At 49.7% G+C, this 19293-nt stretch overlaps 1 protein-coding gene across 1 annotated transcript in view; it reads right to left on the reverse strand.

Annotated features, from left to right (window-relative positions):
• The window catches only part of METTL1 (methyltransferase 1, tRNA methylguanosine), a 185532-nt gene that overhangs the window by 21619 nt on the left and 144620 nt on the right, over positions 1-19293 (reverse strand). The window contains exon 4 of the mRNA XM_086936524.1: positions 16902-17015. Coding sequence (XP_086792650.1) covers positions 16902-17015 — 114 coding nt within the window. The remainder of the gene's footprint in view (positions 1-16901; positions 17016-19293) is intronic.

Genomic DNA, 19293 nt, shown 5'->3' on the forward strand with positions numbered 1-19293 from the left:
TCAGTGAGTGCATCACCGCCCCCCTCCCCTAGTAGTCACTCAATGCGTTGTGTGCCCGGCAGCAACCGGTTGGGCAGACTGCGTGGGGGCTAGCACAGTGCCCTGGGAGCCTGGCCCGTGTCGTTGGGGACAGCTGGTCCTGCGTCCTCTCTTGCCGCTGTCCTTTCCCGTTACTACTGGGGCTGCCTGGTGTGAGGAGGGGAGCCTCTCTCGCTGTGCCCAGTCCCTCCCTCGCGGGGGTTTTGTATGCAGGGCCGAGGGTAGTGACCCCCCTTCGCGGGTGTTACTTGTCTCTGGGGAAAGTAACCACCATACCAGGTCAGGGGGAGGCGGCCCTGCTGCGACAACTCCCGGCCGCTACTAGTCACCCCACTACCCCCCATTCTCTGACTTGGCAGTTGAATAATGGCACAAGTTTACATGCATTTCACATAAAAACGTTAGCATATAGAAGTTCGGGGCTCCCCCTCCTACTGTGTGACGCACCGGAGCCCAATGCGGGGCTTCCAGGGTCCTGAGCATTCTGCCCGGTGATGGGGCAGCACTTCCCTTGTGGCTGCATCACCGGTCACTGGGACCTTGCTGCAGAGGATTACATCCATTGGGATAGTTTCTGGCCCGGCCGCCCATAGGAGGCCGCTGTTGTCGGAGGACGCGGCTGGGGGACTGGGGCAGGGAAAGGGGTGAACAAGCTTCTCTGCCGCATGCTGCGTGCCCAGACGAGCAGCTGGGAATTAGGGGCTGTACGAGACCCCCATGCGAGTACCTTGGCCGCCCTATAGGTCCAGTGGTGTAGCCAGGGGCAGTAATCAGCCCAGCGGCAACAAGTGTAGGAGGAAGTACCGTCGTGGAGCAGGCCATCACCACGGGGGTCAGCCATTTGCATCGATGGAATTGCTTGGGGAATGTGGCTGGCTAGCTCTCTGGTTGGGGTGGTCGCGGGTGGCTCCCCTGTAAGGGCATTTTCGGGTTTATGCCTCAGCAACTAAGTATTCAGCGTGGGGGTGGGGGGGCACATCCCGGGCATTGGGCATGCCGTTAGCGCTGGGTTGCTCGGGTGGGAGGGGGTTCGTCATGACCGCCCGTCCCTTCCCACAAATAGGTGATGTGCAGTGGTGGCAAGGGCTTTCCCCGCCAGGGTACTTAGGTGACACACTGTACATCCCGCCCCTCCCCTACCGGCTTAAGCTGGGTTTCCCTCTGCGCTTGCCGTGACGGCGCTTTCCGCAGCAGCGGGAGACAATTACAACAGTACTGGGAACAGGTCCAACTTTCCGGGCCCAGGGGTATTCCCCCTCCTCCCCCATCAAACAGACCGTGGGCAGCTGCACGTTCCGAATGGGGTAATGAGACGAAGGGGAGTCCATCCCCTCAGGTTGGTCAGCGCATGTCCGGCACCTGTCTTGGGTGGTACGAGCCCGCCTGGGCGGAGGTCGGGTCTCCTCCTCTCCTAGCAACAGCAGGATCAGGCCGGCAGCAAGTTCTCTGGCGGGCGGTGCTGCACGGCTCGGTTCCGGCTGGTGGGGGTGGCTAGAGTAAGGATCCTGACAGCGTGCAGGTTGTCTGCCAGATGTGTGGTATCCCATCAGGCACTCCTCGCAGCCCACAGCACATTTGGCAATGACTTACCCGGCCTGCGTGTGTCGGCGGGCGACCTCCTGCCCAGGGAACACAGGTTACCCAGGGGAGGGGAGGGGAGAGGATGCTTTCATCGTGGCCGAGCACTCCCGGGCTCGGCGCCTGGGGAGTTTTCAGCCAGGACTACAATAAGTCAGAATGAAACTGACTTTGGAGGCCGGGGTCTCATAAAATGGGCATCTTTGTTACTGCAGCGAGTGGGACCGCTACTGTTACGTGATGGGGACAACCCACATATAAAAACCTTCAGCCACCGCATGATGTGCTACTTGGTCCAGTGCCAGGGGGGCGGAGCAGGCAGAAGGCTCCCAGTGTGGTGCACCCGGGCCCCGAAGAGAGTAGGAGCCCTTTATGTAAACAACAATGCTACGGTGTCAACGCCTCCGCTCCTCTTCTGCCGTGGGACAGTTTCCTGGAAAATAACTCATGCGGTCCCGGCGTAACCCCAGTTTGGAATGCTCTAGTGTGCAGACAACAATAAGCATTCTAGAGAATGTCTACACCACATATGTCATTTAGTGATAGATTGTGGGGCTGTCAAAAATCAAGAGCGTCTCACTCAGGTGGAGGTCCGTACAAAGGTGCGTAGGGAAGGAAAACACGAAGGAAAGCCCCAACAATCCATAAGTAGGTAAAGGTATAATGCAACATTGGTCTCCTGCACCGGATAGGGATCAACATGGGAAGGTACAGGGCGCACTATTTTAATAATTTATCTACGGACCAGTAGAAGCTGTACCATTGGTTTTGTATACGGCAGGGGGTGGACTCCATGATTTTCACCCCTGCCAATATAAGCTTAGGGAGCCCACTTGGCAGATTGGTCCTAAGTCCCAGCCTCCTTTTGTTTAAATCCACAATGTGAAAAAGTCAACAATGGATTCCAAACAAAGGTGCTGCAATGGCCTGCTATTGCTAGGTTGCAGCATCAAGTAACCTGTGTTAAAGTGCGCTGCACCGTCACTTTGTCACCACCGGTGCTTGTGACAGTCTGCCACTAGTTGGCGCTGTCTGTCTAACTAAGAGATGGCCGCTTCAACAGGCATTGAGTAATTCAAGCCTTTGAAATTGCTATGTTACTTTAATGCCTGGTCTGCACATAATAAATACATTGATGTCGAGAGTGACCGTTATAACTGGTGTGCAAGAGATGGGCGGTGATACTGGCTTTGTAAGAACAATTTTTGTTATGCTCTCACTGCATGTTCTCTAATAGGGGGTCGCTTACTCAACGTTTTGGAGACCACCATCAGCTGAGAAGATGGCACGCAGGAGCAGAGGCATGCATATGGCCAGGAGGTCTCCACCCCCCTGTCGTGGTCCTGCCCCGCACTAGGCCTTAACTTCATTGTGCGAGGGTTGCAGGGTTGGCAGTGTCCAGTGCAGAGTATTGCCCAGCATCTCGTTGTAGATGGGGTTTTCAGCAGGTTGCGTGGTTTGAGGGTGTACCGGACACAGTTCCTGGGTGGGGCTGAATAGGGATGCCTTTCACGAGGGACAGGTGTGTGCTGTCTCTGACAAGGGTGTGTATCCAAATACCAGGTAATACGTCTGAAAGTAGTTGGTAGATTAGATGCGGCACAGGCACTTATACTGCTTGCTTATGGGAGACACTCTAGGGAAAGTGTGTCGCCCAATTTCCGAACACGCACAATTTTGTCAATTACAATACTGTGTTCCATAGAATCCTTCGAGCCAGACTCATTTGAAGGTTGTTGGAGAGTATCGGTAGATCCATTCTCTGCTGCACGCTGGGATACCCTGTGCTTTACATGGGTCGGTGCTGGTACAGGCAGTTTCTACCAATGCCTTATGCCAGCAGCAAGTCCTCCGGTGCTATATTTCGACCAGGTGGTTTCTGGTGCCCTGCTCCATCTCTTAATTGTCAACTCTGGCACTTGTGACGGCCCGCTACAAGTCAACGCTGTCTGTCTATGTGAGTCTTGACAACAACAGGCATTGATTACGATCAAATTCATGAGGTAATGAAGCTGGTCGGGAGAGTGAATTGACCAGGCCAGGTGGCATTGGACTATCACCTCCACTGCAGGAATCAGTGGTTTACCTCTTGGTCGCAGGCTCTATTCCCGGAGTTTACATTCAGCCTTTCAGCATGCAATATATAACACTACAGAAAGGGAAGAGAGCTTGTGGGGTGTTTTGACATACCGGCCAAGTAACTTGACTGCAGGAAGTGATTTTCATAACAATAAAAGGGAGTGGAGCTGTGGGGTGACCACTGGTGGCCCTCAGAGTTGGGACCTACTCCGATCCCGGTATCGGAAGTGAAAAATCTGGGGGTGTGGCTGGATGCGGGCCTCTCTTTTGTAGGCCATACTAAAAGAACCGCGGCTTGTTGTTTCGGTCTCCTGAGAGGCTTGAGACCTGTTCTCAAGTTCTTTGACGCCCCGACCAGGCAGTTGGTGATCCAGGCTACTATCATCTCCCGCCTGGATTACGCCAGCTCTCTCCTGGCTGGGGCCAACCAGGCCGAATTAACCCGCTTACAACGGGTTCAGAATGCTGCGGCAAGGGCGATTGTGGGCTTGCCCAGATTCTGCTCAGTAACAGGTGTCCTTCGCTCCCTACACTGGCTTCCGGTTAGGAAGCGCATCCTCTTCAAGGTTTTGTGCTTTGCTTTTAAAATCTTGAGAGGTACAGGCCCGGAAATCCTGTCGAGCTGTCTGTCTTTTTATGTCCCTGCCCGTAGCCTTCGCTCTCAGGGTCTGGCCCTTGCGGTGGTTCCCAGATTCAGGCTTAGCCGTATGGGAGGCCGCTCGTTTAAGGTAATGGCTGCGTCAGCATGGAACTCCTTGCCTGTTGAAATCCGCTTGCTGGAGGACCTTCTGACCTTTCGGAGGGCTATAAAAACCTTCCTGTTTTAGCTGTCCCTTAGTTTTGTTCTTAGCCTGGTGTTGTGTTACGTGCTACCTTGCCTCTGCGCCAGGACGCTCCTTGGCTGGAGTATCTGTGCGCACAATAAATAATCGTAACATAACATAACATAACATAACATAAAAGCCTTGTAAAAACTGATAATTGTGCAATGTCTGTAGAATGTTCATCGGTCACCTGCCTACTAGCAGCATAATGATCTACTCACGGGGTGATTTAGCCCCCAGGTGGCACAGTCTTGCTGTTTACATACGGTTGATAGTGTGTTTGGCAGGTGGGAGCCTACAGTGAGGATGGTGGGACAAACTCGCAGCATCAAACACATTGTTTTGACACAAAGGTTTGAATTTAGTTGTTGTTTAGTATAGAGGCAAGCATACTGCTGGTGGTCATGCAATGAGGATATCCTTCCCTGGCGCGGAATCACACCAAATGTAAAAATGCAAAGGCTCCCAGAGTTTGCCCGGGACTACGGCTGCTCACTGTGGGTAATGCAGTGGTGTAGTTAAAAGTCAAAGGCCTACTAATGCTAATCCCAGCATCCAGTTTACCGGACTAAAATAACGTATAAATTGCAGGAACAAACGTTGATGGCTTGATTTTCTTGTCCCTTACATGTCTGCGAGAGGCGCACGTGGCAACATGGGCACAAGACAGGTTGAGGACTGGTACCAGCAGGCATGGTGGTGGCGTTCTGTGACAGTATGGTAACTAGGTGAGAGGTGTAGGCAGTCTCATGTGTGGTGTGCCTAGTTTGCTACTGTGGGTGGGGTTGGCACATTAAATTTACACTGCCTCTGGGATAAGCCCTAAGGCTCGGCCTAGCTACCTAGGGGTGAGTAGGGATTAGCTTAAGTGTGTACTCCCTTCTCCTGATTAGTTGTGGGTTGGGCCAGGCTCAGGTGGCCTAGCCCACCACTAGCCGAGGAGTTGTTTGCAGTCCATTTGTGAGGTAAAGTAAGCAGAGGATGCCTGATGAAGTTGTAAGACCTGCTATTAGTTATTAAAAACACCAGGGACTATGAATTAGTCATTTATACTCAAATCATAGGTACTTCCAGTACACATGTTCAATACACACACCTTGGACAGGACTGCCTCCCCCTCCCCTCGAGCAAAGGGAAGTAAAACATTATAGGGGTTGGCCTGCTGTTGCAGACGTTGGGGGTTAGCTCACACACATGGGTGTTCAACTGAGTTTGGGGGCAGGTTAGCATGCTTCATCTTGTCACTTCTCTGTCAGAGCCAGCAGACCCTTTAGGGTGACAGCACGCTCAAATACACGTCATGTTCTAGGTAGGTCCAATATGGAAGGTTGTGCTGGGTATCTTTCCAAGGGGCACATCTGGTTGGGCAGCACATAATTTTAAAGTACAGCCGGGGATCCCCTAATTTATGGCTGATCCTGCTTATTTGTTGTTTCCGCAAAGTTGGGACAGGTTAATCTTGTCGCGGTGGGTTTGAAGTTTGGGCTGGTCAATTGACAGTCAGCTATTTTCACTTGGTATATCTGGGCATGAAGGAATGCCAGGCAAGATTCTATTAAAGGAAGTTAGCGGTACTTTTGGGTTATGTGATGTATTATCTCACTGGCAGGTCGCCATGCAAGGGGACCGTGTACCTAGGTCACACACATCAGGCAGAGGTACACAGTGGAAGCAATGGGGGGGACTGCACAGAACAGGGCACTGCTCCGATTAGATGCCGGCGAATTGTGGCTGCACTACTGCACGTGGCAAAGTAAACCTGGGCGGTTTCACATGCGTGGTCCCTGTTGGGCTTATCTAATGGTCATGTTAAGGGGCTTTAAATTTACAGCCTCTATGGTGCCTGAGAGTAGGTTAGCAATGGACTTTAATAAGTGCTGCAATCGCCTGGAATTGGAGCTGGCAGTGTCATCAAACTTTATAGCCAGAAACTGATTAGGCAAAGACATACCTGTGGTGGTGCAACGGGCACTCAGCTGTAGAACCAGTTAAGTTTCAAAATAATCCTGGTATACCGTCAGTGATAAACGTAAGGTCGTGGGCTACACACAAATATGCACTTTCTGCCAGCTGGGGCGTGATTGTGCCATTCCCAAGAGAGTGCGGGTTGCCTTATTAGTGCTGACATGGAGGGGATGAAGCACTTATACGGAGAACTAACAGAGCACACTTGGCAGTCATAGTTAAAGTTAAATGGATTATATTGTTGGCAGGTCACCAGTTGCTTCAGTTTAGAAAATTTACCTGGGGAGTGGTCAGCGAAAATTTCGACCACAAGGTTGGTGGTTAGCTGGTTGGCAGGCCTTTTAGATGTGTGTTTCTAGCTCAGGCAGGTCCAAGTATGGGTTATGGTGCCTGAAGTCTGCCCTGGGATGCAAGTTCGCAGGCATGTGGAGTGGCAGAACTGAATGGGGCTTGGGTTCGACCGCTGGTCACAGGTTCACTTCCTGGTAAGTCCACTTAGCTGTTCATTCTTTGGTGGTTGATGAAACAAGTACCATTGAGTTGAGTAACAATAACATGTGCAACTTCTCCTGCCCTTTAGCCTTGGATGGCAGCCATGCAGGTTGAGGAAATGGTCTTCCAACAAGTGTGCTATGGGCCATAAGATTGGGGAAACCCGTGGGTTAACCACAAATGGGCTACAAAGTATTAAAGAACCCTTGCATTCCCACTATTCGAAGAAGGGAGGTATTTGTACTTATGGTTCCCCTCTGGTTCACACTGTCCTGTCTGCTCCTGGTATCCTAGCAGAAGCTTGGGAGGGCAAGGCGTCACTTAGGGTGGTGACTGGCTGAATGCAAGGGACATACTCTGACAAGTGCTATACACAGTTACTGGGTGAGAGGAAGAAAGGCGGGCTTGATAACTCTTACTTCCATCCGCATTGGCACTCCTTACCAGGAGTGGCTTGTCAAAGGTATTGCTCTTCAGCCAGGCAATGTTAACATTGAACCAACACCAAACTTGTTGTTTTGCCCACCCTGGGTGCATATACAGGAAGGGCTGGGCGAGGAGGATACCACGGATACCGGGTCCCCCTCCGAGTTGCAGACTCAGCAGGACGTGCTAACAAGTGGGGCAATGCAAATCCCAAGGCATTTAAGGGGACAGCCGGCCGTAAGCCACCCTGAGAGGGGTGGTGTATTTGTGCAGGCACTGGAACAGCTTCTTTAGAAGCAGTGGCCCGGGGGGAGGAGGGCGGGGGGTGTCTCCCCTCTTACCACTAGAAGTCTGACAGCTGGGAGGCAAGGATTTGACTTTCCAGAGTAGAAGGGTCTTGCTGCCAGAATTGAATTCCCCCTGGTGTAAGTTATGCATCCATCCCTGAACAGAGGGAGTTTGGGTTTATCAGGCTAAAGTCCACAGAGTTGAAAAAGGATGGGGGCACCTGTCCAGTAGGGGCATGCTGGCCTCTAGTCCAGTAAGGGCTTGGACTTGTTTTTGCTAGTCCTGGGAGAGGCCCGGGAATCAGCAGGATGTAGGTAAAGATGCCTACCTGGGTGGGGGCCCTGCTTGTGACGGTGGCCACCCCCAGAGCTGTGGAGGAGTTACAGGGCGATCCAGAGTCTGCAAGGTACAGAAGGGTACTATACTGCAGCAGCACAACAAGGGTGCTAAGCCAAGGATACCCAGGGATGTCTTAGCGTGTCCCCTGGAAAAACTACGGCGCCTCATTAGTCCTACGGGCGGTTGTGGGGCTGAGCAACCGGGGCTGCCTAGAACGCTCCACCCAGCTTTTGGGGGTCGCGAGCAAGGGAGTGGACTGGCGGTCCACTGATGGGAGGGGTAGCCCCTCCCAATGATTGGTAATCACCGATTGGCGTCTGCCACGGTGCAAATTGGCTCATCAGGCGGGCAGGCAGCATAGGGGCTGGCCTGCCCTGGGATCGCCCGCAAGATAACCCACCATGTTGGCATATTGGTTATGCAAATAAACCTGCAGCAAATTTCTCCACTAAGAAGGTGTTGTGTGGTTTATTTATGTATGTTGCTGTATGAGAATGGTGAATGTTGCCGATATTGGCACTATGCCAAGGCTGCCCGGGGGGCCCCGTAGGGGACCCTCCAACAGGGCGGCCTTCTTCGTGCCACAGGAAGGCACAGAAGTTGGCTGCCCAGGCTCCCTGGGCGAGAGACCAAAGGGGTCTGCTGGCCGCGTCACTTTCCGGCAGTGGGAGGGGGACAGGGGTACAAAACCTTCCCCCGCCCAGTGGGCAGTCTCTTGACCGCTGCCCGTCGCGCTGTTTCCCGCCCTACCGCTTACCCTGCGGACGGCCGAAAAGGGGTACGGGAAGGGGAAAATCGAACTTATTGTTTTGTGTTGCAGGAGGAGTTACAGGGCGATCCAGAGTCTGCAAGGTACAGAAGGGTACTATACTGCAGCAGCACAACAAGGGTGCTAAGCCAAGGATACAGAGGGATGTCTTAGCGTGTCCCCTGGAAGAACTACGGCGCCCCGTTAGTCCTACGGGCGGTTGTGGGTCTGAGCAACCGGGGGCCGCCTGGAACGCTCCGCCCACCTTTTGGGAAGCGCGAGCAAGGGAGTGGACTGGCGGTCCACTGATGGAAGGGGTAGCCACTCCCAATGATTGGTAATCACCGATTGGCGACGGCCACGACGCAATTTGGCTCATCAGGTGGGCAGGCACTATAGGGGTTGGCCTGCCCTGGGATCGCCCGTAAGGTAACTCACCATGTAGGCATATTGGTTATTCAAATAAACCTGCAGCAAATTTCTCCACTAAGAAGGTGTTGTGTGGTTGATTTATGTGTTGCTGTATGAGAATGGTGAATGTTGCCGATATTGGCACTATCAGATTTGCACTACGTTGCTTGAGGGCACACGGTGTAGTCCTCCGACCACCAGAGGGCACCGCGTGCAACGCTATACTAACACTTCTTTTTAGCAGGTCTTCCCGGACGCGTGCTCTCATTCAGAGATAACTGATCGGAAAGTGACAGCGCGACTGACTGGGAGCGTTTTACCATAGCCTATGTGCCTCATACAAGGCCCTGCCAACGTTTTCCTTGTGCCCCTCGCATAGAGCATTACGCCCCATATCAGAGTCTGCTCAGGTATCTGCTCATAGCGCTTCTGACACCAGCCCTGGTGTAACATTAACCTCCTCATACTACTACGGGTGCAGCTGTGTCCTGTAGAGCTCTTTACGATGTCATTACCCCCTAGGGAAGTTTCATTACTAGCTGGGCGATTCCCACCTGCTGTAAATTCCCTCTGTACCCACCTGGTGACTCCAGTACCCTATTATTATTATTATTTTAAATATATTTTTATTGTTTTTTCACAAAGCAGCAAAACAATTCAGCAGAGATATCCAGGCAGCATCCATCTGCCACAGGTGACAAAGATTACATATGATATAGAGTGATAGCCAGAATACAATCCTCCCTTATGACCCAGCGGTCGTTATTCCCTCTGGCCCAGTACACTATTATTGATACTGGTAACCCCAGTAAGTCCTACTCCGGATGAGTGGCATGGCGTGGCGTCACATCTCTGCTTTAAACACCCATTCTGGGCAGGAATACGTTATGGGGTTCATGCCCCTTCTACCTCGGGACACCTGCTTTGCTTGCACCGACTCCCAAGCACAAAAGGGATCCCCTACCCCGGCGTCAACATAGATGCCTTTGAGCGTCTGAAGAGGGCCTTCATAGACCACGCTCACCCTTTGGGAAGCCAACTTGCCGGTGCCAGGCCCTTTGGGGCTTCTGCTAGCAGTGGATACCCCTCCCTTAATAGCCCGCCCTCTCACCAACAGGGCACAGACCTTCAGACTCCGACCCAAAGCCAGAGACATGGTCTCGGCCACTGCGACCCTCACCCCAACCAACCCATCCGATGCCCCTGCCAGTAATGCCCCGCAGGGGATCTCAGATATGCTGGACCGGGAGCAGCTGCTCCACCCACGCTCTGCCAAGTGGGTCCCGGTCGACAAGGTTGTGCTTCATGTCACAAAACGGCTGCACAAGCCTTTAGATAAGGAGGTAAGAAACCGCCTCCGAGCAGAATCCCCCTGCTCATTTCTGGGTGATAAGACAGCGCTAACCCCGGAGATAGACAAATGCATGGCCACCTTCCTAGGGAAATTTATGCGTGATCCCAAAACAGGGATTGACAGATCCTGGTGGGTCTGCCAGGACAAGCTTCTGGAAATAGCAGGTCCACTATCATGCATCCTAGATATGGTTGAGGACGCCAATGCGTCAGGTACCCTTCATCTCACCAGAGGTACTGTCTGGATGGGTCCAGAGTGCCCATATCTTTTTGGGGAGCGCAAATTGTGCCATCTCAACTGCGAGACGCCATTCGCTAATCAAGACTGACCCCAAATCGGGGGACCTCGCCACGTAAGAAGAGGGCCCCATTGCCCAAGGTGGGTTATTTGGTGACCCATTGATCAGGGAACTGGGCAGGTTTGTTCAGACCTTCAATTCCTTGGATAAGCCACAGACATCTATAAAACGCACCTTCACACCCTGGGATTTTGCCGGAGCTGCCGAGGCAGGGGGCGCTCAGCCAGCTGCTCGCAACCCTCAGCCCCCGGCGGAGGCTACAGTCATAAAAGTGAACAATACCAAGATGCCTCCAAGTTTGGGAATTTCTATCTGACAAGGAGCTACCCCCGACAACAGGGCACAATAGGCATCACAGAGGCGGCAGTGCTCAAGGCATCACTCAAGGTGAGTGTTCTTCCTTTTTCTCATCAACCTGGGGGAGGAAAGTTACAAGAGTTTTCTCACAGCTGGACAGTTGTTACCTCAAACGTGTGGGTGCTGCAAACCATTCAAGGTTTAAATATGGAGTTCTACGGCTCACCTATCCAAAAAAAAAACTATCCTTCTGGTCTTCTCAGCTACAGAGGCCACATTGGCGGACTCAGAAGTGGCGGGCCTGCACCACAAAGGGGGATTGCCCAAACCGCTCTCCACACCTGCAAGTTTCCTCAGCAATCTTTTTGTCGTGGACAAAAGAGGCAGCTGCTAACGGCCAGTCATCAATCGGAAGGAGTTCAGCGAGTGGCTGGTTTACCGCCACTTCAAGATGGAGGGCATTCACCTCTTGAGGGACCTCCTTTAACCAAAAAATTGGATGCCTATTGCCCTGATCTTTCCTCCTTACAGCCAATTTCTCATCAATGCCTGACCCAGGGGGGTGGGGATGCAGGTTACGAGAGTTCTCTCACAACTGGACAGTTATTACCTCAAACGTGTGGGTGCTACAAACTATTCAAGGTTTAAACATCGAGTTCTACGGCTCACCTATCCAAAGAAACCCCCTATCCTGCTGGTCTTCTCAGTACAAAGGCCACATTAGTGGACTCAGAAGTGGGGGACCTTCTCCACAAAGGGGGGATAGCCAAAAGGGCTCCCCACCCTGCAGGTTTCCTCAGCAATCTTTTTGTCGTGGACAAAAGGGACAGTGACCAGCCTTCAATCGGAAGGAATTCAACGAGCGGCTGGTTTACCGCCACTTCAATATGGAGGGCATTCACCTCTTGAGGGACCTCCTGTGATGTGATGGCGTGCTCAATCGCAAGGATGCCTACCGCCCTGATCTTTCCTCCCCACCGCCGATTCCTCCAATTTCAATGCCAGGGACAGATGTTCGAGTTTAGCATTCTCCCATTCAGCCGTTCTTCTGCATCATGGTGTTTCACTAAAGTGATGCGCACAGGGGAGAAGTTCCTCAGGGCCCATGGCGTCCGCCTCATCATCTATCTAGACAACATTCTCCTAAAGGACCAATGCCCCCAGAGCTGCTTGTGACATCTGCAGATGACGGACTCTTTCCTGGAATCCCTCGACTTCATCATCTATGATAAGATGTCAAGCCTGATTCCCACTGAATCGCTGGTGTTCCTCTAATTTTGTGGTGGACTCAGTCTGAGCCACCCTCAGTCTTCCTTCAAGGAAAATGAACAAGATCAACAATTAGTTGTGCCGCTTAGCAGTCAACCCCTCCACGTCCCTGCACCAAATTGCAAGTGGTGGGACTTCTGTCATCCTTGATCCAAATGATCTTTCCTGGGCTCCTTCAAAACTGCGCACTACAACACCTCAAAGCTTTCCACCTCCAGAAAGGACTCACATTTTCTCAGATGGTCCTGCTAACGGAGAAATCCCAGGAAGATATACACTGGTGGCTGGCCCACTTGGTGGCGTGGATTGGCCGAGCGATATTCAGTTCTCTAGCAGACCTAGTCATAAAATCTGACGCCAGCTGTATTGGCTAGGACGCGAGATGTGTGGACTTCTCCGAAGGACAAGGGTCCTTTCAAGAAAAATCCGTGCACATCAACGGCCTAGAACTTCTGGCAGACTCGTTTGCAGTCAAATGTTGGACAAAAGACCAGGTGAAGTGCTGTGTCTTGCTCAAGATGGACAATGTAGCAGCAGTACACTACATCAATCATCATGGGGCTCTCGCTCTAAGATCCTATCAGGCCTAGCCCGGAGCTTTTGTGACTACTGTCTCATGAATCAGGTGTTGGTGACCGTGGAACAACTTCCAGGGAGATACAACCAGGTGCCCGATTGGCACTCTCGACACCTGAAAGACACAAGCCTTTGCCAACTACACCCACCGGTCTTTCAAGCTCTTCTGACCAAGCTGGTCCTCTTCTCTGTGGACCTCTTTTCTTCATGTCTGAACCAACAACTTACCAGGTACTTCAGTCGGCGGCCAGACCCGGAGGGGACAGCAACAGACGCTTTCCTCCAGGACTGGCATTCGGAACAGGGATATGCCTTTGCCCCATTTGTGATGATCTCGTGCCTTTCGGCCCAAGTACGGAGACAGAAGGCAGACTTGGTGTGGCTGACCCCAATTTGGAGATCGCAAGTCTGGTATCCAGTTCTTCTGGAACTTTCTTGGGATTTTCCAATCCCTCTACCCCTATTTCCAGATCTCCTATGGGATCCAGTGGGGAATCACTCGGCTAGTGTCACCAAAGACATCTGGATCCAGTAGGGGCAGACGCTGTGCATATCCTGAATTTTCTTGCTTTTTTGGCCTCTCAGGGTCTGGCGTCAATTACGTCATTAACCTTTTCGTGTCTTGGCATGCTAATAAAGATCTGTCTATGAAGGAATTATCAGCAACATTAGCTACTCCACTATGCCTAATCTCAGGTCCAAGAGTATAAGACGTCAGAGCACTGGCCATTTCGGGTACAGTATTTATCCCCGATGGGAGGGAGGGGAATGTAACTCTCAGGTGGTTTCTAACCCTTCTTTTCCAGATTACCAAAATTTGTGTAGTAAGATAGATAAAACACTGTGAGAATATGACGGCGGTCATCCGCCCCATGGTAAGAGGCAATTGTTGATCGCTCTCAGGAAACCTTATAAAGCGGTCTCTCCTCACCTTCAATCGCAAGATGGGTTCAGTGGGCTATGCATGAAGCTGGACTTGATACTAGCATATTCAGAGATCACTCAGTTCGAGGGCCATGGCTTCGAAGGTATTCTCTCTTGGTGCCCGCCTGAAATCTTTCCTTAATGCTGCAGACTGGTCATCAGACTCTACCTTCAAAAGGTTCTACTTTAAACAAATTCCGAAAATGGCTTTGCTGGTTACACAAAAGCTTTAAACCAGCATAATCCTAGCCTCCAGTCCCGACATAGAATGAAACATTACCTAGCTATCATAACGAAAAGTTCCAATTCTATTAGGGACACGGAGGTGAGGCTTAGCCCACCCATGAGGCATACGATTGCACCCTCCAGAGGACAAACTAATCCTCATAAAGGTGGGTATCTATATACAAACCTTGTGCATTATGTCAAGTAATGTATCAAAAAAGGGGGGAGGGGCGGATCACGTCAAGATCCTAGGGCTCAGTTTACCATTCAAGGACCTCAGAATGGAAGGTCCAGCCACAGTCGGAGCCCATAGGGACAATGTAAGGCAAAGAAAGACTCGGCTGTTCCTATCGCGAAGAGAGTTATAAGGGGTAGAAGCGTGGTCACAAAGGGAGAGAAGGTAGTGCTCAGTGGATGGCTAGCCTGGGAATCCAATATGTTGGTATTTAATGGCCTCACACACCCTTGCGAGTGTCATGCTTCATCATTGGCGGTTGCTCCTCGTCGGGCAGGCGGTGCAATGCCCCACGGGCTCACCTCAAAGAGGGGCTCTTTGACGGAGATCTTTTTACCAACTGCCTCGGGTGAAGTGCGGGTGAGGGGCCAGGAAGGGGAGGAAGGAGCGGATAGTGTAGGTAAGTGAGTTAAAATGTGACACAAGGTACCTGAGATCAATTTATTCTGGTGGTCCCCTGTCACAGCTATAAACAGTGGGTAGCCTATGATCGCTGGAAACTAGGATTCCAATTGTCGATCCAGGACTACAGATTTATCGTGAGGTCAACATGTTTCTCGCTGTGCCTTTTGGCTGCGATTCTTCAGGACCTAGTGGTAAACATCTATCCTACAAAACATGACCTAGATAAGTGTCAGTTTGAAAAGTTGTACTACCTGTATTGGACAACTCTTGCCTAATAGTCAAAAGTGTCTAGGTGTCAACAGTACCCGGTAGGTTTTACTTCAAGGGGGAGGAACCATAGGAGTTTAAGGTTCCTAATGCCTTGGTCAGCACCGTCTGCCTACCCGACCTACCGGGATCTGTCAAGTAATCTCATCCTAGTTGATTGATGCATAAATGGATAAATCTCAGTTTCGGAATATGTACTGTCAGGACGTTGTCATTGTGGGTGCCATTTACAAGATATTTTACTTTATATTAGAGGAACAGCAGGAAAAGCAGCGAAGGTTTTATCTATTCTAGACATACTGCGTAATGCCAAGTGAGGCCCACCAGTGATTAAGAGAGGTAATCATCATCTGGGAAACGGACCACCATGTAAGGAGATTGAGTAAAGCAGTAGGAAAAGGAAGTTCACATGGACTGCAAAAACAGTGCCTCCTGTGCACTAAGAGGAGGCTACACTGGATATAGAAAGAGGACAGTCCTGTCTCTCTCTGGGGTGAGCATAGACACACCAACAACTATCGCTGGGAGATGATGGCTACAAGGAGGTGCTATGTGAGATCGTGCAGCACATCCAAAAGCCTGAAAGTATATGTACGCTGTACAAAGTCCGTTAAGAAGACTTGATTGTCTCTATAGGAAAAAGAACTGTCAGAGCAATTTCTTCAAATGAAACGTGCACCTCAGGGTGGCCATTACCTAAACTAAGAGAAGCAAGGGGTCTTGTGTTAGACTGAAAATGTAGGGAGCTCGGCCAGGTTGTAAAAAAAAACCCAAAACAACACGCATTAGGCAGCAAACACACCTCAGTGTTCAAGCAGTTGTCTGATATCTTATACAGCTGCTATCTAGAAATAGTTGCCTCAAAAGCAGAAAGCACTGCACAGGACAGACCAGACAGCAAAATATGTAGTCATAAAGGCCAGGATGTCAGTTCGGAGAAGTGAGCACAACCTGTAAATGGGGAAAAGTTCAGCCAGCACATAACACAGCAGTTGTTGCCTCCTATACACCACCATGCCACTACATTGATCCATTAGAAAGCTCGAAAAATAGTATATTCTTCCAAATTAATATTCGTTTTTATAAAAGGCTTCAGGGATTTAAGACAATAGTAAATTAACGCACAAATCCACAAAATGGTGTAACCAAAGACAATATGTAAAGATATTGTCATTTAATGTCAGCAGTCTTTACTAGACCACCAGACAAAATGAGATATATATAGCCACAAAGTAACATCTTCTTATTTTAACAACCAACCTATCTCATTGTTAAAGATACCACTTCTAGATCAAAGAAACTACTTAAAATAGACGGCGCCTTTCTACAAAGAATGCTGCTATCATAACAAGAGGAACTGATAAACCCACTGCACAGATCCTTTCTGAACCCAGCAATGCATTCCCTCATACTAAAACTCTTCTGAATTACTTCAGTCTCTGCATTGTAGATGTGAGGAGTGCTAGCCATGCACTTTAGAATCAGTCTCTGAAGTCTTATATTGCACTACTGGCAACAGTCCCCAGTAATAGCCCTCAAAGGACAATGCCACTTAGTGTCAAATTATCTGTCCTACCTTGATTGACCAGCATGATTTCCCTGTGCCTGTACCCAGTGGAACTGTTACTAAGTGTAGCAATATCTGTACCCTCTGTAGATACTAAGTGCATCTGATGGCTCTTGAAGTGAGCTGCACTGCTGCAAACGCTCCACTTGTTGATCGAATGGGTACAGTATAAGCCAGTTCTGTGAACGCGTCCCCTCAACTCAGCCTAACACAACCACAACACATTCGAGTAGGGGTGTTTGAAGTACCCAGATGCCATGGCACCAATGGCCCCTAGTGAGTCTCTTGAACTTACCCCAGTGCGCAACACATAGCCGTACTCTGCTAGCAGGGTGGGGCTAATGATTCGCCACTTGTGCTTCGTCTTCTTAAAATGCGGGTCAGGGAACAGGAAGAACATCTTGCAAAGCTGAAAAGGAAGAAATAAGAGTTTTTCAGGAAAAACTAACAATATGTTTTTATCTCTGTTTATAGGCAGCAATTAAACTGCTAATCCTACTTTCCTACTTAAAAGCTTTGTAGAAGTAACTGGATAGGGCTTTTATTTAAATGCAAAATGGATGAACTTCACTTCACCAAACTGGAAAAAATATGAGGACTGCCTGGCACTTACTCCATCAGGCAATAGTTAACAATCATCCTGAGGAGAACTAAACTGCACCTTTAATTTCCTCCACAAACAGCTGGGTTGCAGGGCATCTTTCTACTGGCTCACAGCATATTCTTGTAATTTTCATCTTAGAAGGCCACAAGAATAAATGGTACTAACTGAATCTACACAAGATTGCATATAGACAGCTGGCCAACCTATAATCAGATTGGAAGGAAGAAAAACGTGTAACAGGTCCTAACTTTATCTGCATTTTTCATATCATGAAGCCAAAAGACCGACTATGTGGCTCCTATAATACTCTAAAAACCTCTCGGAAGGCTAAAATGTTGACAGTGGCCCCCACATCAACCACCTCTACGGGGGATATGTTGCCAGTTGGATTTGCATCCTCCATGTCCACAAATGAGTGTGCAGTTCCATAATGGTCACCAGACCAATTCACGTAAGCAAAGTCAATCTTTAGAGTAAGCACAGTCCCTCACCCACCAATGAGGCATGCTAAATCACAGGTCGATTCTCCGCGACGTGCTGGACCAAAATCTCTCTCATTCCTTCTTTTTGTTCACTGACTTGGTTTTAATCATACAAAAGGGATGGAAGGCCAGCTACATGGGTAAAAGGTGACTGATTTTAGCAAAGGATGAGAGCACATCATCTGGAGAAATGGCTTTGACAACTCCGTTCGGACTCCTGCCATAAATTACTGGGAATTGAGGAGAGTACACAGACCGAGCCGTTCATAAGCTTCTTTGTGGTCAACTTCTGTAGTGAAGTCATTCACCCACTGTAGTGGGGATGACTGAGTACTATTCTCGTTTTGTTCAAAAGTATGCCTTTGTAGTAGAACCTCTAAGCAGAATGTTGAGGAAAGGTGAGAAATGTATCTGGGATACTTCTGCTGCTCAGGCTTTGGATGACATATAAAAGCTAATTGTACAAGCCCCAGCATTACTTTCTTACAAGTCTGGTTGTGAGTGTATGTTAATGGTCGACACCAGTCAAATAGGTCTTGGTGCAGTACTATCACAAAAGGTACATGATGAGAAGTGCACCATTGCCTTTGCCTCGTGTCTTCTATTACAATCTGAGAAAATCTACAGAACAATTGAAAGAGAGTCAATTGCATGCTCCTGGACAATAAAAAAGTTCAAGAGTTTCCTGTGGGGCGTACATTTCACACTTTTGACTGACCACAAACTGTTGCTCCACATGCTCGATGACAATGGCTCAGGCAAGGCTTCCGCCAGACTAGTCAGGTTGTGGCCTCACCTGCAAGAGTACAATTTATCAATCAGGCATGTTCCTGGTGGTAAGAACGTCAGAGCAGATTGCTTGTCGAGGCTACCTTTGACTGAGGTGGAGCCGGATGATGTTAAGAACAATGTAGAATGTATAGTGGCCAACCTCGAGCAGGTACTGTTGTCGGCACTTGCACTGTGTCTAAACCTTAGTGGAAGGAGGCACTCGATAAGGATGAAACTCTAAAGTTGGTCAAAGAATTTGTAGTTCAAGGTTGGCGAAAAGAAAGATCGTTGGTAACCTCACTAAAACTGTTGTAATCTAAACCTCTACATGATAATACCACTTGGCTACACCTTGTCATCTATCAAGATATTTACTTACAACAAAAACCATTTGCACAAATTCAGGAGGCCCTTTCGGTGGTCGATGGTGTGCTTTTAAGGAATGATGAATGCATTCCTCCCACTCCTATTAGCGAGGACATCATTGTAGCAGCACAATCTGGTCATTTAGGTGTAGGTGCCACATGTAAAAACATAAAACAATTTTTTGGGTGGCCATCCTTAGACATTCAAGTTGCCAATTGGATATTTAAGTGCCGCACATGTCTTCTCTCTGACAATTATGGACGACTCACCTTACATCCTTACACCCAGTTCTATTGCCAGAAGACGTGTGGTCCAACCTGGTCATGGATTTTGCTAGTCCATTCGAAATCCTACCGTTAATCATAAATACCTCAGTGTTTTGATCAAGTACTTTTCAAAGTGGGTATATTTTGACTTTATCCCTACACCCACTTCCAATGTTGTGAAATTCCTGCAGAGAACTT

Source organism: Lissotriton vulgaris, chromosome 1_1 (genome assembly GCF_964263255.1).
Source record: "Lissotriton vulgaris chromosome 1_1, aLisVul1.2, whole genome shotgun sequence".
In the NCBI taxonomy this organism is placed as follows: domain Eukaryota; kingdom Metazoa; phylum Chordata; class Amphibia; order Caudata; family Salamandridae; genus Lissotriton; species Lissotriton vulgaris.